Source organism: Bos javanicus, chromosome 2, assembly GCF_032452875.1.
Source record: "Bos javanicus breed banteng chromosome 2, ARS-OSU_banteng_1.0, whole genome shotgun sequence".
NCBI lineage: Eukaryota > Metazoa > Chordata > Mammalia > Artiodactyla > Bovidae > Bos > Bos javanicus.
In genome coordinates this window covers 94,160,690-94,185,033 of record NC_083869.1, presented here as the reverse complement: position 1 = coordinate 94,185,033, position 24,344 = coordinate 94,160,690, and the positions used below count along the sequence as shown (strand labels likewise).

Below are 24,344 nucleotides of genomic sequence, written 5' to 3'. Positions count from 1 at the left end.
GAGCAGGGAATGGTGGCTGAATAGGAGTGGGGGATGGTTGGATGGCATCATCGACTCAATGGACATGAGTTTGAGCAAGCTCCAGGAGATGGTGAAGGACAGGGAAGCCTGGTGTCCTGCAGTCCATGGGTTGAAAAGAGTCAGAAAGTTCTAAGCGACTGAATAATGAACAATAAAGGGGTGATGCAAGGGAGCTGAGACCCCACTCCGTTCCCTGCCCCACCCTGGGGAGGCCTGAACGTGGCCTTTCTGAGAGAGTCAGGCAAATACAGCCCCAATAAAACAGGTGTTGTCATCATCACTAACCAAACTATGTGTTTAGCAGAGAATATATACACATTGGGAGATGAAAGTTTCGCCCATCCAAATGTTTGAAGAATGTGTCTTTTGGCTGATGCACTTTTAAATACATCAGGTACTCTGTGGGAGGCAGAGTGCCCTGTTGGCAGACCCCATGCCTTGCAGACACAGGTGTGGGGACCTGCACCGGAAATCCAGTTCATGCAGGAGCATTTTGACCACTTGCAGAGAGAACAGGATGGCATTTGAGCAGAAAAATCTCACTGTCTCCTTTTGGCCCTGAAACATCTTATGTTGAACATTTCTGCAAGACGGCAGTGGCCCTTTCACACCACATAACCAGCACATCAGACACCTCGGGATCATGTTAACCTGAGATGTGGGCACAGAGCTTTTTTGACTCAACAGGGACCGGGAACATCTTTGTCAGGGAAGGACAGGCAGGGACTCCAGAGCCCAGAATCAGCAGGGGACTCCTGGGCCACCCGTGTGCTGCTGTGTACCTGCCAACATCATCTTTCTAGTGAGAGCAGAGCCTGTGGCAGTGCTCCCATCAGTGGCCCAGAAACAGCTCCTTCCCTCCTCCTGGCCACCTCTCTCCCTCCTCCCTCTCTCCCCTAAGTCCTTTCTGGTTAGATTCTCCAGGGTTATTGTTCTGGAAGCTACCCTCCCCTGAAGTCAAATTAGACCAGTTTAAGATGCATAGTCAGGATTCTAGTTTGGGATACCTTAACCATCTAGAGGCACATTGGCCTAATACCCCACACCATGGGAGCTCTTCAAGGCTAAAGTTTGCATAGATAAGGAGGCAGCTGTCTACAACAAAGAATTTCAATGATGGTGATCTGCTGAGGAGGAGACACTGGTGTCACAACCAGACGCTCAAAGAACTTCTAAACCTATGCTTGTCCTATCAGATCTCATTACTACCACTATTAATGATAATAATTATAAGGCCTATTTGCATACTGCTTTACAGGTTACAAAGCATGTTGATCTGCCTTTATAATTTAATCATCGCTATATGCTTGTGAGCTGGGTCTTATGAATCTTACTATACACCAGATGCAGAAACCAAGGCTGGGAAAGGTTCAAGTAACTTGTCCAAAGTAGAAAGGCTAGTGAGTAGCGAAGCCGGACTGGACTTCAGGTTTCTCTGCCTTCGTGCAGCAGGCCCTTCACTTCAGCTGTGCCCCCGGTAACCCTGTCCCAAGTCCACGTGGTCAGTCACGTATGATTTAAGGCAAACTGGCTTCTCTACTGGGCGCTGTTCCCCTTTCTCCTTTTACCTGTAATTCTCTGCTTCCCTGCCCCCACCCCACCACTTTTGCCAGTTCTCCTCACCACTCTGTACATTTCAACATTAATGCCTCCCTTCTTTCAACAACTCAAGCATTTACTGACCATACCACTGATTTTACCTGGTTTTTAAAAAGACTGGAGGCCATTTTCATGCATTTCAGCTCCCCGCCTTGTACTACAATTAAATTGTTTGGTATATGTCTTTTCTATTTCCTTGGTTCGACTATAAGGTCCTGGCCTTACACACAGGAGGGTTAAGAATGCTTCTTCTCCCTGCCCCTAGATAGTGACACACACGTATATATGACAAAATTTTCTGTTCCCATGAATGAATGAATGATAAACACATGGATAAAGAATGTTACGAGGCTCTCTATTGGAAACAAGAACAGATCAGGAATCAGCTGGGCTCTGTAATCCCTCAGGTTCATATAATCTCATAATTCCCTTCCAATCTACTGAGCCAACAGCCCTTTTCAAAGGTGAGGTGGTTTTTTTGAGACGTTCTGCTTTTTATTAAGGAACGTTTATACTGAAATATGAGTATGTATAAGTAAAAATGCACAATAGCTTTTGCAAAGTAAATACACCTATAACCGATACGCAGATCTTAAAACAAGGTGAGCTGTGGAGGCAGCCAGTCCACTGAGCCGCCAGTGACAGCCCCCCAAACGCTCCCACGCTCCAGTCATTTCCAAGACTTTACTGCTTCCAGCTCGTATATAAAGGGAACCAGATTTCAGAGACTTATTATTCAGCCTTCTTCCTTCACAGTTTCACAAATAAGACCCACTGGCTGTCTGAAAATTGCTTGGCAGAAATACTGTCACTTGTGTGAATTTACATTCTTAAGCAGCAGGGGAATCATAGCATAATGGTTAGAATTTAGTCAGTACAATGTGTGTGGAGGTGTAAAAAGCCAGGCTGGCTGGCTTTTCTCTGGGTCTGCTTTATTTACCCATCCTGTTGCTAAAACTTCAGGCACCGTGAGGCCAAAGGTGTCACAGACTGCCTCTCCTGGGGACCTGAACTGGCCCCCTCCCCTCCCACTTTTCCTCTCTTCTCTCTCTCTCTCACAATAAGATGATAAGCACTGTGCATGATTTAAAGGGCCACTGGAAGACCAGGGAGTTAATGCTGGTGGCGTGCTAAGCACGAGCAGCTGAAGGATCATAACTCAGCGCTGACATCCGAGCTAATCCACTAGTTTGCAGAATCTCTAGACAAGCAGGCCTCTGAATTTCACTTAGTGAAATCACTTGTGCCCCACTTGTCTGTTAAGTGCTATGAGCTCGAGGGAAGAAAGATGATATGTAAATTTAAGGAATTAGCAGGAGACATCAGTCAGAAGGACGCTGAGCTGCAAAACGTCCCCGCCTGTCACTGAGAGGGACTGATTAGAAGCAGGACATCATGAAGGAATGACTTTGGTCAAGAGAAGCCCAGAGAGGGGGAGAGGAAGAGCAGGGGCAAGAGAACTGATGTGAGTTGAGCACCTTGAGGTGCCAGACATCACGCTGGGGGCTTCATCGCCTTCCGTAATCTTCCTGTGAAATAAGTATAATGTTTTCCATTTTTACCAAAAAGGAAACAGAGACTCAGAGAATTGAAAAGTGTGTCCCAGACCACTCCTAGAGAGGGATGGAAGTAGGATCTGAACCCTCATTGGACCGAGTAAAATCACCAGAGCCTCACCTCTCATGGGGGCTGGCATCCTAATGTTTGCTAATCTTTTAAAGGCTCAGTCTTCCCATCTGTGAAAGGGATACGATAATAGCAATATTGCATAGGGCTGGGAGGAGGAGGAAATGGAAAGAGCCTTTTAAAGTGCTTTGCATAGGAACAGGGGCACAGTAGAAGCTCCATAAAAGCTATGATCTTTATTTCAACTACCATCCCTGAACACTCTGCCTCCTGTTATTGTTCAGCCACTAAGTCATGTCTGACTCTTTGCAACCCCATGGACTGCAGCAGGCCAGGCTTCCCTGTCCTTCACCATCTTCTGGAGTTTGCTTAAGCTCATGTCCATTGAGTCAGTGATGCCATCCAGCCATCTCATCCTCTGTCGCCCCCTTGCCCTCCTGCCTTCAATCTTTCCCAGTAAGGGTCTTTTCCAATGAGTCGGCTTTTTGCATCAGGTGGCCAAAGTATTGGAACTTCAGCTTTGCTGGCTTTTTTGCTTCTTTTAGAAAGAAAAAGGGTCCAAAGAGCCCCAATAACCTGGGAAGACCAATCAGAGACTCAAAGGAAGTAAGGTTTGGCTCAAGGACAGTAAAGATGTTCTCTGGAATAAGATGGTTCCCAGATATGTCCTAACCCCAGAAATGGGCCAGCCCCATGCTATACACTAGGCATTGCTGACCACATGTCTTTTGGGTCAATCTACAGTAGACAGCAGAGAAGGCAATGGCACCCCACTCCAGTACTCTCGACTGGAAAATCCCATGGATGGAGGAGCCTGGTAGTAGGAGCTCCTGGAGCCAGGAGCCTGGAGGAGCCTGCAGCCTTGCAGGCCATGGGGTTGCTAAGAGTCGGACACGACTGAGCGACTTCACTTTCACTTTTTACTTTCATGCATTGGTGAAGGAAATGGCAACCCACTCCAGTGTTCTTGCCTGGAGAATCCCAGGGATGGGGGAGCCTGGTGGGCTGCCGTCTATGGGGTCGCACAGAGTCGGACATGACTGAAGTGCCTTAGCAGCAGCAGCAGCACAGTAGACAAAAGAATACATCATTCTGGAATGAGAGTGGGGCCCCAAAAGACCATTTAGAAGGGGCCAGCCCTGCTGTTCAGAGGAACCACACTGAAAACATCCCTAGCACAGCTTTCCTTTAAATTCTCCAAAGCAGGAGTTTCCAAAAGCCATGCTGGCAATGTGTTTTTTGGTTTTTTTTGAGGGGGGGGGGGCCGGGGGTAGCACAGCCCTAACTGTCAGAAACGTCTTAAATTCAGTTTTAAGTTTTCCCACTGTCATTTAGACACATGTCATCCTTCTATTCCCCCGTGAAGTACAGCCAATTTCTGTCCTCTGACTAAGAAATAAGTTCACTCCTGAAGAATTACAACCCTGGTCTTCGCTTCCTCAGGAAATGTAACCCTGGCCTCTTTAGATGCGTACTTTGCTCAGTTCAGTGCTGCAGCTCCTTTAAGTCCCAGCATCCCTGTCTCTGCTGTGAGTGAAGCACATGCAGTGTCAATGGAGTCTGCTCTTCTGGAACATTATGGCCTGCCACTGCCAAACACAGAGGAAGTTTTAGCAGACAGTGACTGTTGATGGCTTGATAGAGCAAGGGTTGGCCTTGAATGGGTGGGCCACTTTACTGATTTGCTTGGACTTTAGGGGAAAAGCCCTTTGGATGGTTAAGAGGTCCCAAAACATGACAAGTGACTGGTTAAGAACCAGGTCTCCCTGCTAGAGGTTGTCTTCTTCTTTTTTTTTTTTTTGTAGTTTGATGGTAGTGATGTCGCCAATGGATGGTTTCCAACAAGAAACAATGTAGAGGAAATACATTCAGCTGCAGAAAGAGAATGAAACGAAAATGTCCCAGAGATACAATCCCTCTCCTTCTGGACCTGACATACTTGGGAAGCATTCTGCTAGGTCCCTGACTCAAAACATCTGTTGTTGCCCATGACACAGAGAAAACAATCACAAGGGAATGAATAACAGGAGTTCAAAAGGGCAGAGAGGAAGTGTGGAGGACAAGGTTGCTCAGGCATCTTAACCTGATGCTGTCTCTAGGAAGGGTCTCTTGACATTTCACCTGGCGATTTACAACCACATCTGGCTTCAGCTGCCTAAGTGCTGGGTGATCACGTGAATGTTCCTGGCCCAACCGCAACGGGATCAATGGCGCCGACACCTTACCAAACCCTGAAATAAATCACCAGTCTATCCCCCTGGCTATCGCAAAGCCAAACACACCATCTGTCCAACACACACATCTCCTGGCTAGCATCTTGCCCTCCTGCTAGAACAGCCATCTGAAAGACTATTTAGTGCTGCAGGAGATGGAGTCTCTTCATATAGGTCATGCTTAAAACGTGAGTCAGCCCCTCAGCTGGCCTCCAAGGTCAGCCTATGTCTGCTAAGGTCCTCAAATTAACAACTGGTTAAGGGAAACATTGACTTTGGATGAACTCCACAGAATGTTCTCAAGGTTTACAATTGACCAGTTTGTGGACATTTGAGGTTTCAGGCTTGGGTTTTGCATAAAAGTCTATCTGGAGCTGATTTTTTTTGTATGTCAGCTTTTACGAAGGTTTGCAATTGAGACATTCTTTATCACACTGTCCCTTCACTGTCAGTCTACACACTCAACCAATCATGACTTGCAGAAGATAAGGAAAAATAGTTTCTCCTCTCTACTGCTGTGATTCTACAGAGTCAGAGGTATTTTCCTCCCTACTTTCCATGAAGAAGGGCCACCATACTTTCTTTTTCCAGTTGATGTTATTCCTTAAATATGGCTTTCTTTTAGCCCAGCTGCTCCTGGTCTTTAATCTAGCCTGGTCTCAGCCTGAGAAGTTCCTGGCTCCATATCTGAAGTGGCTGTGCCCCAGCCGAGTCACAGAAACTGCTTCCTGAAGGTAATTCAAGCTAATGGCAATTCCGTGTCTGGACTGTTTGCTGCCATCGGCCCCACCTATGAGGAAGGTCTTTTGAGTTCAGAGAGTTGCTTTTTAATTCAAAGAGTCACTGCTAGCTCACCACCCAAAACGAAGCCCATTGTAAGCAAGTGACTCATCTCTTTCACTGATCCCTTTGTGACCATCTACTGACCATCCCCAGCTACACTCAATCCTCCTTTGTGCATGTCCCACAGGGAATCGCAGTCCTGGCCCTCCACGCTCCCGGAGTTTATCCAGCAGCCCAATGTGCATTACAACAGCCCTACACCTGATGGAAGAGCCCCCATCTGTAAAATCTGAGTATTTCAGAACATTGTATTCTTTTTTTTTTTTTTTTAGAACATTGTATTCTTGACTTCCTCTCACTTGGTTTTGAATCCAGAGTAAAGGTTCTGGCCTCTCAATCTAATAAACGTGCAAATGCTAGGTAGCCAGAACTCTGTCCTCTGAGAAAGGCAAACTAGTCCCAATAGCTTTTGCCTGTTTTCTTTACATTACTTCCATGACTCCAAGTTACTGAAATGAAGTAATATTGAAGTCATACTTCATCAGGTCAACAAACGTATCACAGAGCACATATGTAGGGTGACCACACACTCGAAGATGCTGAGGCTGCCCTGGCATAGCACCCTTTGTAGCTAGCCTTGTCTCATTCCTGAAGACAATAATAATAAAACAGTTTTTATTACTATAATTGCTATTACTTAGTATTCACTCTTTTTGATTGAATGGGATAGTTCCGATACTGTCTGTGTTACTTGCTGACTTTACTGTGTTACTCACTTAGGTAGAATGATACAGTAACACAAGTACCAGGCACTGAACACTCCCATGAAGGGACCAAAGAGAAGACACATTTCCCTAATTATCTGCCCCTTGATTTACACCAAACCAAGGACCACCAGCAGCAGCACGGACCCTGGAAGTTATTCTTGTGTTCATGTCAAAAGGCGCTTCAGCAGCACTGACCAAGACAGCATCCTGTGATGACTGGCGTGTTCGCCATCTGCACCACCCCACATAGAGTGGGTACTGAGCCCTTAAAATGTGGCTGGTATGATGGAGGAACTGAAGTTTTATCTGTATTTAATTCTGATTAAATTAGCCATAGGTGGCTGGTGGCTACCATATGAAGCAGGGCAGGTCTAGACACACAGGTTCACCACAGCATCTCTTGGCCTTGTTCCTTGCTGAGCTGAATCTGATCATCCTCAGAACTGCACCTAAATTCTGTTTCTGATCAGTGCCTGAGAATGCCTGCTGGAGATACACTGGCTCCCACTAGGGGAGACGTTTCCAGTGTCACTGCAGGTACGGGGCAAAGGCAAAGTGCCTTCTCGGAGAGGGCTTCCCAGCTGGCACTAGTGGAAAAGAACCCACCTAGCCAATGCAGGAGACAAAAGAGATGTGGGTTCAGTCCCTGGGTCGGGAAGATCCCCTGGAGGAGGGCACAGCAACCCACTCCAGGAATTCGCAACAGTGTCCCCAGGGGCTACTATGAACATACTCCAGGCTTCTAAGTCACAAGCGAAGAGCTAAAAAAAGAAATTCTGAGTATCTTGAAAGACTATCTTGAAAAACAAAAACAGTGGAATAAAACCAGAGGGTGTCTTGTCAGCCTTAAGCAACTCTTTCCACTAGCCAGAAGAACCGAACTAATTGCTTACTTAAAAGGAAAAGAAAACAAAACAAGAGAAAAGAACGAAATCCGAAAACATCTAAGGAATGTAAGTCGCTTCCACAGACAGTTCTAATCAAATAGCCTGTTCTGATATTTCAACATGGCTATTTCCTTTTTTCTTTCCTGCCTTCTCCCTCTGCACTTGATGGAGACACCTCCTTTCTTAAGTGTAGTTACTTTTGTTTACCTATCCAACAAGGAGATAAAACATATGGCCGACTTAGAGAGTGGTGCGGTCTCCTCTTTGTGGAGGGGTGAAGTGTGGGTGACACAGTGGCTTTCAGGCTTGACTTAGAAGGTCCCGTGATTTTGAACCCGTCAGCATCTGCCCTGCCCCTAACAGCACAGCTGTTTCCTTTCTCCCAACTGCTCCCCTCGGGGCCCCAGTTTTTTTTTTTTTTTTTGAAGAAATAGAAGAAGAAGAAAAAAGGACCACCCTGAACAGAAAAGGCTTTCTATCCTCTCCTGCTTAGAATCCAGCGTCATGTTTTGCAAGGAGAAGGACAGTGGGAAGTACAGCAAGTGATTCTTTAAATCATTGGAGGATGGACAGATGGGCTCTGATTCGGTTTTCTGGAGGCAGCGTCTAAGGGCTGCTTTTGCAAACCTCAGGGATTCCTCTGGAAGAGGAAAACTGTTATTTTCTTTCTCAGTTTCTTAAGGGAGAAACAACATTAGATCTAGCAGTTCCTCATGGCCCTAATTTTCTTTCTGTCCCTATCTAGCCAGCCAAGGTTGGACTGCTGCCCACTCTTCGAGATTGCTCTGAAAAGCCCTCCCAAACCACAGGGTGTAATGAATCAAGCGGAATGAGAGCAAGGATGAGGATCCCCAGCCAATAGCTAGGGCCGACCAATGGGGCATCAGGTGAGGGCCAGGGCAGGGTGAGGAGCGGGCAGAGAGGAACCTTGTCAAACAGAGTAACTTAAGCTCTTCCCAAAGTGTCATTTGCAAATTGCCAGCCTTGGAACCTGGACCTCCAGGTCAGCCTGGACGGGGCTGACCTCAGGCCTTCCTAGAGAAAATCTGCTCAGAAGAGTGCAAGGGAGAAAGTGGAATTGTTAGAAAGAGCCTGAGGATGGATGCTGAATGAGATTCAGTAAATCTCCCCCTGCTCTATCATCTACACCCCTTCATGCAAAGCACCTTTGCCAAGCCATCCCCTTATATACACACCACACACACACATGCATATAAACCACAAACACACTCAAGCACAAACATACAGACACACACATATGCACACATTTGCACATACACACAAACCAAACACATGCATATCCATATTTACAAACACATAAAATCGACACATAAAAACCTAACATATGCACATACAGACACAATCACAAATACTTTGAGAAAGAAACACATGCACAAACATACACACAATGCACAAGTACACACCTATAAATGTGCACACACACAGACACACACCCTGCAAATCTCCTTTACGTTTGTATAGAAAGTGGGGGTTGGGAAAAACAACCAATTAATTGGGCCAAGTCTCAAAGGAGAGGAAATGAAATGAAAAATCCAGGCTGGGTTATAAAAATAAGTATTTTTTTCCAACGTGCAGGAGGCTCATTATATTAATTAAACATTATTGCAGTGAACGAGGGCGGGGGGAGGATGATTAAGGCTGGGACGAGGGTAAGTGTTCTCCCCCGTTGCCCAGGGCGGTGGTGATCTTCAGATATTAATCTCTCTGAGCACTCAAATGCTGAAGAGATAAACACTTGAAATATGAAAATGTTTTTCTCCAGAGCAGACGCCGTGACCCTCCGGGAAAACAAGTGCAGGCCGAGTCAGGAGGCGGCCTGTGGTGCTCTCCCTGCATCTGTTTGACTGCCACCCTGGGGAGGGGGGGACACGGCCAGGCCTGGGGGTGAGGGGCAGCAGAGTCACTCTGGGAGACTCTGCACAAGGGGATGTTCTCCCCCTTTCGTTCTCTAGGCCGGCAACATATGATCTACTAATTTCTAGAATTAACCTCTTTCCTCTCAGACTCTTTTGGGGGCCTAGGTCCAGGAGCATTGAAAGCTAACTTGTGATGTGCTGGAGCAACGTCTACTATGTACTGGCTTGAGAGAGCTGATTGTGGAATTTTCTGGAATTTTGTAAGCCAGCTGTTGAAACACAAGCATTATTACCAATGGAACTATATAAAGTTACCCAGAAATTAAGTATATTAAAAAACAAAAGGAAATAAATTCTCAAAGTGCAATACTTCCTAATTATTTTAATACATCTTACCAGTACACATGATTCTGAAGTTATTTATATCTATTGTATCTGCGTGATGGAAAAAACTGAGGCTGTGTTACTGACTTCTCCACTCCGCCTCTGATGATGTCATGTTGGTAGCTTGCGTTCAACCACAGTGGGGGATTTACACCACAGAGTGGCAAGCATTACAAAGCAGATTTAGGAAAAAAAAATCCTGGTGGTTAAACCTTACTGGAACACTGCTATAAAAGCCTGGCACGTACAGAGTGTGGATAACTCTTGTCTCTACCTGCTTAGAAGGGCTAAAGACAACCCCTCTCTACACTTTGGCCACCTGATTCAAAGAGCTGACTCACTGGAAAAGACCCTGATGCTGGGAAAGATTGAAGGCGAAAGGAGAAGGGAGCGGCAGAGGATGAGATGATTAGAGCGCCTCACCAACTCAATGGGCATAAATTTGAGCAAACTCCGGGAGACGGTGGAGGATAAGGAGCCTGGTGTGCTGCAATCCATGGGGTTGCAAAGAGTCAGACACGACTTAGCAACTGAACAACAACAACTCTGTCAGCAGTGTCAGGAGAGGCTTCGAGACCAAGTGGGTGGCTTCCTAATATTCCAAAGACTGGCAGCGATGCTCTTTGAGAGGCCAAGTGGTTCATGCCCTTGACTTGGTTTTCGACAGAAGTGATGATACCTTCCCAGAAGTAGCAGTCAAGGAGTTTGGGTCAGGAGTTTCCCAATGAGCCATTTTAGGAACAATACCCACCATGGAGCTGACCACAGGCTCTGTGCTGGTGGTGGTGAGCTGACTACGGGAACAAAGGGACACTACCCCATCCCTCTTCTAGGAACTCCCAACTGCTCTTTCTTCTTCTTTTACCTTAGCGTCTCCCACTCCCTCCCAGCTTCCAGGCTGCACTGTAATCACGAGAGAGGGCCAGGAACCACCAAACAGCTATGCCGTCGGGTGACGTTGTCAGCAAAGACTCCGTGGTTTGTGGGCAAAGAGCAGAGGACTGCTCCATGGTGGGAAGTTACTAGGAAGCTCGCCAGGGAATCTAGAGCTGAAAAACATGGTGCAGGCTGGTCTTGCACGTGTGTTAAGTCACTTCAGTCGTGTCACACTCTGCCACCCCTCCTGGTGGACTATAGCCCACCAGGCTCCTCTGTCCATGTGGTTCTCCAGGCAAGAATACTGGAGTGAGCTGCCATGCCCTCCCCTCCAGTGGATCTTCTCAACCCAGGAATCCAATCCGTGTCTCCTGCATTGCAGGTGGATTCTTTACCACTAAGCCACCAGGGAAGTCCTCTCTCAGCTCATCACTCGTGGCTGGCTTACCTGGAAACGTCCGGTCATCAGGACTGGAACTGCTGGCCCAGGTGCTCCTGAGCCACTTGGCGTGATCGTACATCCAACCACAGGGCTCCTCCGGGAAATCAAAGTTGCAATTGAATCCTGAAGGGAGCTGCAAATCTTTGTCTGAAAGGAAAACAAAACCCAAAACAAGGCAAATGAAATGGGTTCGGAGAACAGCCACAGTGGTGCTATTTAAACCGCTGGCAGAGCCTAAGGGGAGAACAGAGAAAGCAATGGCTCCCTTTGCTTATTCATTGAACCCATCTTGGCGATGGCTGGCTTTCGGGTCAGCCTTTGGTCTCATCCTTCCCAGGCATGAAAGCCAAGTCTGCCAGTGGTTCCCATAGTCAGCAATTATAAATGAGGCCACCAAATGGCTGCAGGCTCTAATCAGCCTCTTCTGTCCACCTTGGAGAGCAGACAAATGTGAAAATCGCTGTTCCCTAAATGCCAGAGAAGAATGTCTCCCCAGTGCCTTGGTGGAAGGCGGGATCCTGCCAACCTGGCTGTCAGCAGTGATGGGCAGCCCGTTGGCATCCACAGAGGCTGGAATTCAAAATGCAGGGGGTGCTGGCTGGGGAGGAGAAAGTGACCTCCGAAACAAGGAGGGCTTGTTTGCTCCCCTTCACCTCCCTGTGCCAGGTCTCTCATTTCAGAGGACCAGTCAGTTCAGAATCCCCAGGGGGAGGTGCTGCCAGGAGGGCAACTTGGCATGTTAAGGGCAAAAACGAGGGGGGTGGGGGCAGACCAGCCTGCCACCCAGCTCAGCGCCAATCAGGAGGAAGAATAATTTCACATGGCTCGGAGTGCCCCAAGGCCAGGATTCCAGGGGCAGCAGAGAATAGAAATCTAAGAAGAGACCACACAATGGCTTGTCTCCATCTGCAGGGCTGTTCACCTCTAAGTGAATAGACTGAACCCAAGAGTTTCTTTTGAGGTTCCACTTAGCTCTAAAAATCCAGTCTGAGCTGGTGCCAAACATGTGATGAAGTGGGGGTTGGGGGGGCAGTGAAGAGAGGAAATGGAAACCCAAATTAGGACTCTTGGCTGCGGAGACAGCGGAAAAATGCTGCTCAATGCTGGGAGCTGGGAGGAAGTGGGGTCTTTGGCCTTTTCACTTCCCTTCTCAGGCTTCCCAGAGAGGAATTTCCGTGGGGAAGACCTAGAATGCAGGTTAGGAAGTCGAAAGGGAACAACAGACTGATGGCAACAAGCTGCTCCCACCCTGGGGGCCAGGAGGGCTCACCTCTGAGGGGAGGGCCCTGCTGGCCTGGGGGCACACGGCAGATTGCCACTGGGTCCTGCTCGTCTCTTTCCCTTCCCAAGAAAGAATATTTAATATTTGCCCATCCTTGGCCAAAGTCAGCATGAGAACAAACACACGGAATCTATTATTGCAGCATCAACCTGTGGCTTGGAAAAGTCAGCCCTTCGCCCTCACCATTCCCTTCTCCTGACAACTTCTAAATTTCTATTTTTCCATTCAAAAATATGGAGTAATTCAATATAGCATAATTCCTCCCGAATGTTTATATGCATACTGTATCTCAGGAACCCAATTCCACAAAGAAATCTTTTGCTAAAAAAAAAAAAAAAGAGAGAAGGGAGGAACCACTAAAGAAACCCCAAATGAGACAAACCACACTATAAACGGGACAATTATATTAAACTTCTGATTTGCAACAGAACTCTTAAATTTTCCTTTGGATTGGCATTTAGATAAAAACCCTCCTTTTGCCCTCCACCAAGCTAACTCTGCTAATCCAACACCACACAGTAAATGAATGCATTCCCCTTTTGGCTCTCAAACTCTTTCAAACATGTCTTGGAAGATTCTCCAAGTCTCTTTCTCCTCTTCATAAAACAAAAACAAGTTCATTAAAATGTCAGAATTCTGAATTCAACTATCCCTGACCAAGAGTGTCCCCCCACCACCCGCCCACGCAATATACAAAAGCGCATTCCTAAAAGCATATGCATTAAATTATCATTTTGCAGTCATACAACTTCAGCATTTATTTTTGGCTCTCCTCCCACTCTTCTTTGTAGCCATTTTTGGGAGCCGTCTACCCCATCAGCACAGTTCCTCGTACTGGCAAGTGGTTAAGGGCATGGGTTCCACAGCCTTTGCCATCCATCTCCCCACTGACTGGGTGCTAGGTTTTTCTGTCTCCATCACTTCCCCAGCCTCTTGACCAATCTTCCCTCATTTGGCTTAATGAACAGTTAATAACGATCAGCAATTTACTGTAAATTGAGGCTGTCAAGCATTTAATCCTAGTCAAAAATGCCAGGTGTTCCAAAATTTGTGGTTTGTTAGGAATGTCCTCATATTCTGTGGCCTTAGCAGGAAGATTTAAAATGTGATGTCCTTCTTGGGCTCTGCCAACTATTGTTTTTTTCATCTGAGTTGGATATGCTTAGGAGAGAAAATGAAAATGATACAGATTTCCCATGTGATGAGGTCAATGGGAAATGAAGAGGCCCTGAGTGTTGAGGGACAACTGAGGTGCCTTTTCGTACTGCTGCCTTTGTCCCTGACCTCACTCGCCTTGTGGAGAATGCAACGCACGCTCAGAGTCATAACTGTAATGCTTTCTCAACCAGCGATGGTGAAGACACAGGGAAATGCAGATAAGTCATGTCACCCAGCTGACAGACAGATCTCCCTTTGACTGTGCTGTGGACACAGCCATCACGGTTGTGGATTCTAAAGACAGGAGGTGAGGGCTTGGAAAGGAGACTTCTCAATGGAGTTCTCCTTGGATGGACCCTTATCTCAGCCGATGACCAGTGTACTGATTTTTCCAATATCTGAATCCTTCTAGATAGGTTATAAATAGCCACCGCCCCAAGTCCCTAAGTATCACACCTTCCTGACCTCTGACCAAGGGACCCCCAGTTCCTGGCCCCCACCATGGACCAGCCTCCACTGTGACTGGCTGGCATCCATGCCACCCCAGTGAAATACAACCACCACCCCATCCTCACCATCCTCAAAGCTGCAGTTCTCCCCACAGTCCGTGGCCTCCTCATCAGTGGGATACGGGGTGGTGGTCTCTTCGCTCTTCACGGTGGGTCCCAGTGTCTCAACTGTGGGCTTTGAGTCTGCAGAGAGGCAAAGTACAGGAGTGAATCCTTCAGGCAGCAGCCTGTGTCACACCCAGCAGGAGGAAGATGCCAAATATTAAGTCTCTCCTCCAAGGGTGGGCCTTTCAAGATGGAAGGAGAAAGGAAAGCCAAGATGGACACACACACACACACACACACACACACACACACACACATGAAGTCACTTCTGTGTGCTGTGGTGAAGTCAAAACCATAACCTGTGTTAAGGAGAATGGTCCCTAGCTGTAGAAACAGCCATGACAGAGGGATGAACACAAACCCACCTGTTTACTCCGCTGCAGAGGGTCTGAGGCCAACACAAAAGGCCACCCCAGGCAAAATGAATGTGGGTGACACTGACCCCAGGCGGGACTCAACCATGCCCTGGGTGTTCTGTTTAAGACACAGAACCTGCTTAAGACACTGGACCTAGCGGTCCAGTGGTTAAGACTCCACACTTCCAGTGCAGGAAATGTGAGTTCAATTCCTGGTCGGGGAAGATCCCACATGCCATGTGGCATGGCCAGAAATGTTTAAAAAAAAAAAAAGATCACTTAAAGACACAAGTACGGGTGAAAACACGTAGTGAACGACACCTATCAAGAATGGTTTGAAAAAAAGTCTGGGTTAACACAGTGAGCTCCATCCTGTGGAAGACACGTCGGCACATGGACCCTTGTGTGGCCACTGGAGTGCCCCTGGCTTGGCCCAGCTGGCACACGGAACAGGCCTTCTCATCTCTACCTTCTCTGAGTCAGACTGTGCTTTTATGAACCAAAGCTAACCCGACCTGGGAGCCCATCTGTTACAGGATCATCAGAAGCACAAGGGCTGAAGTCATAGCCAAGCCATTGGGAGGTGGGACCCCAGACACTGTTTCTGTTTGCACAAAACTGAATGGAAAAGAATAGGGCTCAAAGGGACTCAGACTCCATTCAGTGGAAAGCATTTAGGGCTGTGCCTTTAGGTCAGGGTGTGGCAAGTACAATGCTTCTAGGATACAAACCACCTTTGTAAGGTGGGGATGGCCCACTGCGGGGCAGGGAGGGTAAAGGGCTGCAGGGGAGGTAGTAGAGGGACTCCACAGGCCTGTTGTAAAGGAGGCCACCACCATGATGGCCCCAAGTAGGGAGGTGGCCAGTGTGGCCAGATCTTGCAAAAAGATGTCTCTTCCCACACATGAAGCAAAAAACAAACAAACAAACAAACAAAAAACCAACAACAACCCAGGGAAAACCGCCAGACTTGTCATAAATGTTGGTAACTGATTTCAAAATATGAGGAGCAGGCAACCAAGCCTGGCTGGGCAAACCTGGCTGCAGGCAGTCAGTTCTGCCCTCGGCTCTAGGTGATTCATTCACCCATCCATTCACTTGTTTATCTGTTGCTGCCAGTCATTCATTCAGCAACCTTTCATGAAGTGAATGAAAGCATGAGTCAGGTGCTAGGTGGGGCCCCAAGGAATGCTGGAAACTGATGTTTAAGTCTGCATGTTGTGAGGTGGGGTCTTCATCCCAGGGCTGGCCTCCCATAAGACTCCCCAAAAAGCCTGCGCATGGCTCCTACCATTTCTATATGTGTTTTTTTGTGCTACTGTATGTAATTAGGCATCTTTGTCAGCACCCTTCAGGATACCATTTAATAAAGCCGGGAGCTGAAGGAAATCACTAAACGCGCTGAATAGCTTTTTCACGGTCGACTTCCCATCTTTCTGCTATTAAATACTATGAGCATAACCTTTCATACTTCCTTTTGCCATGCCTGCCTCTCACTCACAGTAAATAGCAAACAAACCCAAAGCGTCCTAATTTGTAAGTTCAAATTTGTCCCTGTGTCACAGAATCTCCAACACCGTTGTAAAGCAACTATGGGCAGCAAGGCAAGAAGTAATCACTGGAAACACAAACAAACGAACAGGTGAAGTAGCCCCGTCAAATTCCTTAGCTGCAGCAACTCAACCCAGCCCGTTCTATTCCCTGTTATCCTTTTGGGGTGGGAAGGAAGAAGGGAACAAAGGTGAATCGCAGAAATGAATGGAAATGTGAAAAGCAGAAAGCCACGAGGCCTGGGAGAGCGACTCCAGGAAACGTCAGAGTGGGTGAGCTTTTGGCAGAGATGTAAAATGTTAAATCCAGTGGCAAGGGGGCGGGCAAGGCAGTGAGAGGGCAGGACGTGTGAATGAAAGTGAGGGGATGACAGCTGGCCTCCGTGTCCACTGTGTTTGTACTGGACACTTAGAGGTAACTGCCCATCATGTTATGCTCCCCGGCAATTGAAACCAGATGTCAGAGACTTCAAAGGGAAGGAGGCTGGGTGGAGGGTGTCGAGGTCCTACTCTGATCTTCCAAAGAATGGCCAGGAGAACTTTGAAATGAGAAACCTGTTGCTGACCATCTCCAGTGTCATCTGGGCCAGCTTGGGAGGGGCAGTAAGAGGAAAAGTCCATTAGCGGTTGTTCAGTCGGTCTTAAAGCAGGGCCAGCCTGGGAGAGGTGTGGCACGGGGGTACTGGGGACAGGAGTGAAGGATGAGTCAGCTCTTGGCTAGCTGAGTGGCCTCTAGCAAGCGGCTCCTCTCCCTGGGACTCAGTTTCCCACTCCTAGATTGGTGATCTTTTTCAAGCTGTATGTCACCCTGTTAACAGGTTGTGGATCAATTTCGTGGGTCAGGACTAGGATTTTAAAATAGGGACTCTGAAAAAAAAAATAGGGACTATGGTATTTCAGAGTGTACTCATGTGTTAGCACTGCTTTGGGAACTTTTGTTTCAATCACATTTACTTATTAGAACAAGTTTATCAGGTGCCAGGCAGTAGGCTAAGTACTTTATTATTTTATTAAATCCTCATGACAACGGTGAGGGGTGTAGATATACTACGGTCACCCCCATTCTTCAGCTAAGATAACCGAGATCGGCAGAGGCTGGACCTGAACTTGGCAATCTGTCCCTAGAGTCCAGGCTAGTTAATGATATTCTATATTCCATATGCACACATGTGGTAGTGTGTGCTTGTGTGAGTGTACTCGTGCTTGTAAGTCAAGTGGGTTGTGATACAAATTTATTTTAATTTGCAGACGATGGTCAGAAATGCTTGAAAGTCACTGGCCTTGCAGCCCTCGGGTCCTCTGTACCTCTAATGCTCTGATGCTGGCCCCAAAGCAGTCAGCTTGGGTCGCTGCCAGAGGGCCGTTTTCAGCGGCCGCAAGAGGACAGGTCAGGCGCACTCAGCGGGCTGCAGGGAACCTGGCCTCACTCCTTCATGATGGGGAATAAAGTGTCTTCCCACTAAAATGCATTCACTGGGGCTGCCTTCCATCTGGAGGTGAGAAAGGCTAATTCGGCCGGATTCCCGGCCGGCGCGCCTCAACGGGACACCTCCTGGGCGCCACGGTAACAGCACACAGGCAGCATTTTTCTCCTGGGGAGCCAGAAACACTTCTCCGACATGCCCTTATTAATCCTTCACCTTCCCCTGCTGGGTGAGCTGCTGACAGGTACCTTACAGACAGGAAAATGGAGATACCTGGGGCCCGGGTCCTGCCTGCAGCTCCTGCTGTCTCTGGTGCGGCGCGCCAGCTCCGTCTGGCAGGCAGCGCACAAGCTCGACTCTGGCTTAGCTGAGATCCGTGCCAGCTCTACCCGGGAGGAGGGTGGGGGCCTGCAGAGGAGGGAGGCCCCACTCGGAAGGATGGATGGGGTGCTTCCCAGGGAACAGGGAGGGTGGTCGTGATCCGTGGGCCTCATCCTGTTCAGGAGACTCTGGAGATGCTCTGGGGCTGCTGCTGGGTGGAGGTGGGACCCAGCCAGGCTTCTGCCGCACAAGGGGAAGGCGGTGGGTTCCCAGCAGCTCCCCCACAACAGGGTCCCTCCCGAGCAAATAAATGCCTTTTACAGATGTAGCTTCGAAATGAAAATGAAGTCTCTTAGCCACTGACATCTGGAGGCCAGATTCAGACATAAACGGATTACTTTATTATCATGAGCAAGGTTTTTTTTTTCCCTTCCCTAAATCAACAGCCACAGCCCTCTGGCCTGAAGAGTCAGGGTCTAATTGAATTTGGGTGGGTAGTGTGTAGTTACGATTTGTTTTTGAGATACTCGGGTGGAGGAACTGAAACCATCCTTTAAAATAGACAGAGCACATCCCTTGAGAAACTGTCCCAAGTCCGGAGGTGGCAGGGCCTGTGGTTTGAGGTTGAATAAGGTGGAGCGCAGGGCAGGCGGGGGGGCAGTGTGGTTTTGAATGGATGGGGCTTCACTGGGGACAGCTGCCTCTCTGCCTGTCCCCATCATAGTCTGACCTCCTCCTAGGCCGTCCCAGGAAGCCCGGGTCAGGAGATCATGTGAGTGAGACCTGAAGTGGAAAAGGGGCCTTACCTGTCCAATCACAGCCCAGCACCTCCAGCCGCATCCCAATGCCTGCGGGGGACCACCTCTCCGGGTACACCCGCACGTACTGCGCCAGGACAGGGTCGAACCTCCGGATGTCGGGGGTGTCATAGTGCATATTCCCTTCAAACAGCTGCAGGGGAGACAAGGCTGCTCAGCCCTTCCTGGGTGGACGCCTCTTCACTCCTCCTTTCTGCTCCTTCCTCCCCCTTCCCTCCCCGCCCCTTACATCCAGCTAGAAGTCTGCTTCAGAGTTAATCCACCGTCGCTGCACATTTTGGTCCGAGGGAGCCCCATTCTCAGACCAAGGTTTTTATTCATTTGGGAGGTCCCAGAAACATGGCAAATAGGGAGCAGATGAAAGTGGCGGTTGCTGGGTTCTGTTCTCTATCCTGGGAGTGAAACTGAAAATGCAGAATTCGGCTCTGAGTGAGTTTGAAGCTGTACTTGGCTAGGGAGGAGGAAAGGGCATGTAGACTGTCTTGCCTGTTCTGAAGTTCTCCATTTATTAGAAAAATAAGTTCTTTCCCTGATGTTTAAGAGTCTAGATTTAGAAACTCCCAGCTTGACCATTTCAATTTAGAAAGTTCCAGGTCACCGAGAGGCTGAAGGGAAAGTGACCATCCTTTCTCTAGGCTAATGACTATTTCTGCTGGGCACATGTTGACAGTCTGAGACTGTGTTCCCCCGACCTTGGTTTAGTAGAAGACATTCTGTCAAAATGAACCTCATCTGAAGCCACACTACATGAAACTGATGACCGTTGGGCTTGCCCTGGCTGAAGTCACGTGGGGAAACCAACCCAGAGCACACTTGTGAACCGGTGACTTAGGGAAAGGCGGTGCACAGGTGTGCCAGGGGCTGTGGCAGATTTTTATCTAGGAATGTGGCAGAATGCCCACAATTCCAAAAGCGGGGCACTGTCATGGGGAGAGCAGGCTCTGAGTCTGGCTAAGATCATCTCCTTTCCCAGGCCCTCAGGATAGTCAAGAAGACTCAAGGTCAGCTGTCCCTGGGGCACCCTGTGGTCCAACTTATGTTCCATCCACTGAAGGTTCCGGTTACCAAGCCCTGAGCCTTTCAAGCCACTGGAATCATGAGCTGGGAGTTTACATCAGCAGTGCAAAACCTCCAGTCCAGCCCTTGCCTCTGCATTAAGAATGGAAATGTTGGCTTAGTAAAGGGGCCAAACAGAGACACGTGATACCCCTTCCTTACTAGAGGCCCTGATCTTCTGCGAAAAATGAAGAGTTAACTTAGCAATGAGGACTGGTGCCCAAGGCTGATTGAGAGATTAATGTGGAAAGGGACAGGGGCATGACATCCCTCCCTTTCCTGGAGCTCCTTGGTCCCCCCTGTTCAGGGCTGACCTTTACTCCTGCAATGGCAGGACAGAGTGGGCGATGCTGGCCTGCACTTCTGGCCTGGAGTTAGTTTCCTTTGCCTCTTTCCAGTCTCTCTGTGAGAGGCGGGAAAGATCTAAGTAGTCAAGTCCAGCAAAATACAAAGTTCAGCAACACTCAGAAACACACAGTTGTTTTTGGAAGTCATTCCCTAAGTTTCTATAGTTGAGCCTCCAAGAACCACATCCCCGTTGAATATCTGGCCAGTTCCAAGGAAACTTTATCTGAAAGAGGGTATTAAGAGTGTCCAAGTTATTAGCAAGGTGGTGTGGAGTAGTGGATAGGTGTTTGTGCTCTGGAGGGAGACTTGTGTCTGAATCATGGCTCTACCACAGGTACTGTGTGACCCTGGACATGACATCAAGCCTCAGTTTTGTCATCTCTGGAATGGGAGGGACCCTAAGATCTACCTTCTAGAGATGTTATAAAGATTTTCATTGTTTAGTTGCTCAGTCGTGTCTGACCCTTTGTGATCTCATGGACTGTAAACCCTCAGGCTCCTCTGTACATGGGATGTTCCAGGAAAGAATACTGGAGTGGGTTGCCATTTCCTTCTCCAGAGGATCTTCCCGACCCAGGGATAGAAGCCATGTCTACTGCACTGGCAGGCCGGCTCTTTACTGTCTGAGCCACTAGGGAAGCCTGTTGTAAGGATTAAAAGGCATTTAGCAGAGGGCCTGGGACAAAGTATCCCTCAGTTAACATTTGTTTGACTGGCTCATAGGAGTTGGTGATGACCATCTAGTTGGGAAATCGACACCCCAGCCCGCCCCAGATCAACCTCCCTTTGTGGGGCAAGGTTAGGGAGTCCTCTAGGAACATCCTACCTTTGGCTGCTGGGTCCTTGGGTCTTGGATGTGCTCCCAGTCTTTGCCATTGAGGCTGTAGGAGACTTTGAACTTGCGCACAAATGCCCTGGCTTCCACCGCAGTGATGCTATCTCCTCCACGGGCCCCCTGGATGATGACGCCTTTCACAGTCTTGGGTGCTCCCAGGTCCACCTGGAGCCACTCCTCACCTGGCTGGGCCTGAGGGATCCGAGGGAACCAGCCCGAGCGGCTGCTGACCAGGCGGGCGGCACTGGGGCTCCAGAGGTACTCACGGGTGGAGGAGGCAGAGATCTGGGAGTCGGCAATGAGCCCCGAGAGCATCCCCAGCATGTTGGAGCAAGGGGCGTCTGCAGAGAAGGAGGAAGATACAAGAGGTCAGGCTGGTACCCTTTAACTGGGACCACCCCCATCAGTAGGGAGCTGTCAAAGAACCCGACTGTCAAGCATTGTAAGTCAACACTGACTTCTCTGCGTTTCAACGTGGGATAGCACTGTGGTTAAGAGCATGGTTGGGCACCAGACTGCCTGGATTCACATTTGCTTTGTCACTTACTAGCTGTGTGACTTTGGGAAAATGATTGAAGTGTTCTGTGCTTCAGTTTCCCTAGGCCTAAAGGAGGATTAACAGTAGTACTTACTTCTTGGGGGTTGTTGCAAGGATTCCATTAGTTACTATATAAAATTCAGTTACTGATTCTGTTAGTTACTGTATGAAAAGCACAGTGCCTGGCATGTCTGAGCATCTTACGCTGTTAGCCAAGGACTCTCACGTCCTTGTTGGTGACAGTCCCCACTAACCCTCCTGGGGGCGGTGAGCATAGAGGAGCTGTGCTGAGCATCGAATTGTAAGCTGGGTGATTGTTTGCCCTTCTAGATGGAACCCTTCATGGGGTTAGGTCTTTACTTCCATATGTATCATCACAGCTCTTTTCTGCCTTGCATCCTTCTCACTTGCTGTTCCTTCTACCCAAAATGCTGTTCCCCTCACTTACCATCAGACTACCCTTTACTCAGCCCAGACCTTAAGTGTCACATCCTTAGAAAGGCTGTCCCCAAACTTTTGATCAACGCTCCAAGAGGTTCCTTCAGTCACTCGCAGAACACCTCGTGCTCTTCCTTCACATAGTTATCCCCACACTTATATTTGTTTATTATCTGTCTTGCCCCCCAGCCTGAATGCTCTGCCATGCCAGGGACCCTATCTGCTCATTCCCTTCTTTTTCATCTCCAGCTCCCAGTGTGGGGTCCAGCACACAGAGGGCCTTCTATAAGTATTCATGCAGCCACTGAGAGAGTGGAGGTTGCCTGAAGACATGGTACCCAGCAAGGCAGGGTCCAGACTTCGTGTGCATTCAAAACCCACACAGGTAAAATCGAGCCTTCTGTGAAGGCCACGTGCTGCAATCATGCTGTTAGCACAGGGCTGGAACTGGAAGCAGAGCCCAGGACTCAGTTCGCTCTCCAACCTCACAGCAACCCCACTGTACCTGTGACGCGGCAGCCGAAGAGTTCCAGGCGGAGGGCGATGCCCGTGTGCCAGGTCTGCGGGCGGACCCTGACGAAGCGTGTCAGCAGCGGCGAGTGCAGCTTGTTCAGAACCACCTCTGTGGCATCGTTGTTGGCTTGGAAGACCTGTAACATCACACGCCAGTCCATGTTATTGAAATCTCTGTGTGTAGTTGAGCCAGGCAGTCTTTGACAGAGTAGGGGAAGCTCTGTTCAATGTTAGTTCCCTTAAGCTTAAAAATAATCAGTGGGTTTGTAGTCTGGGGCTGTTTTTGAAATGCCATGGAAAAAAAAAAGATAATTTCTCACACAGTTCTAACTTGAAAACAATACATGGTCTTCACAAAAACTTTTGGAGGGAAGAAAAAATTTTGCCTCTGGGCCTGAGAGCAAGCAGAGGAAGGCACCATGAAAAGGAAAACACTTTCAGAAGCCAAGAGAGAGGGGGAATAAGCAGTAGAATATCCTTTAAAAATGGAATGACAATGTCATCTTTTAGGGCTTGTGGACCTCTCTCACTAGCTTGAACTTGACTTTCCCTCTTCCTCAGGTTTCAGCATATAGAAAGATTTGCAGGGTATTTTATCATCAGAAAGTACGTCACGATTGTTTTTGTTAGTTACTTAGAGGTCTCCCTGCTCCATGGATGGGTGAGAAAGCACTATCTACCTTGGTGCCCCTGTGTCAATCAACACTTTCTTGGTTCTTTCTGGTCTTTGTCGTAGGGTCAGGGTTGCAGGCAAACCCTCAGAGTCCTGCTCTGGCTTCCTCTCATTGCAGTCTCCGCCCTGTAATGAAATCCCATCCCCATCTGACTGATGCATCTCTTATGGGAGGAATGGCTGTTTCGAGTAGCTTCTGATCCAACATGGTAGGAGCAAGTCCGAGCTTACCAGATGGCCCAAATCAATAACTGCCATATGGACCTTATGCTTTTTTGTGCTCTCCATTACAAAAAAGAAAAAAAGAGGAGCTGGAACAAGTGGACCTGAGTTTCTCCCGGTTTCCCTTGATAAGAATGGAGGGAAAGACCACTAACCACCACTCCTAGATCATATCTGTCACAGCTCTAACAACCAAGTGACTGTAAATCCATTCACAGCCACCTCTGCAACAACCAGCCATTCCTCTTGGGTAGGGGGACCAGATCCTTCAGCTCATGACACCTATAACACATGAACTGTCTGGGCATGGACAGGCTTTGGACAAGGGGAATGGGGAAACTAGTATGTTGGAATGCCACTGAGCCAGATGCTGTTTAAATACAATCAGGCCTAAAAAAAATCCCAGGAAGTAAGTGCTATTATTTCCACTTTGTTGATGAAAAAACTAAGGCTCAGAGACGTCTGTCTGGATCTCAAGCCTTGCCATGCCTTTAGGCTGTAGGCTTGTGGTTTTCTCCCTTGCTTCTTGTCTCTCTTACACGTGCAGTGTTCATGTTGGTGTTAGGAGTCTTGGAGCCTTGAGATCCCCAAGCATGGGTGGAATGGAGGGAGAGCTGCTGTTGAGTGGTGTGCTCCCATTGTTTCTAATCCCAACGTAGAAGGCTCTGGGAAAGAGTGAAGAGCAGCACCAAGGCTTAGAGCTAATTAACAACGTGGTCTTTG

General features: G+C 48.3%; 1 protein-coding gene across 7 annotated transcripts in view; it reads right to left on the bottom strand.

The window, feature by feature from the left end:
* Positions 1–24,344, bottom strand: part of NRP2 (neuropilin 2) — a 119,998-nt gene that overhangs the window by 37,012 nt on the left and 58,642 nt on the right. For all 7 annotated transcript variants that reach the window (XM_061382282.1, XM_061382263.1, XM_061382274.1 and 4 more), the window contains exons 8-12: positions 22,719–22,863; positions 21,229–21,578; positions 18,987–19,131; positions 14,491–14,607; positions 11,482–11,622 (exon numbers count right to left, since the gene is read on the bottom strand). In XM_061382282.1, the coding sequence (XP_061238266.1) occupies positions 11,482–11,622; positions 14,491–14,607; positions 18,987–19,131; positions 21,229–21,578; positions 22,719–22,863 (898 nt within the window). The remainder of the gene's footprint in view (positions 1–11,481; positions 11,623–14,490; positions 14,608–18,986; positions 19,132–21,228; positions 21,579–22,718; positions 22,864–24,344) is intronic.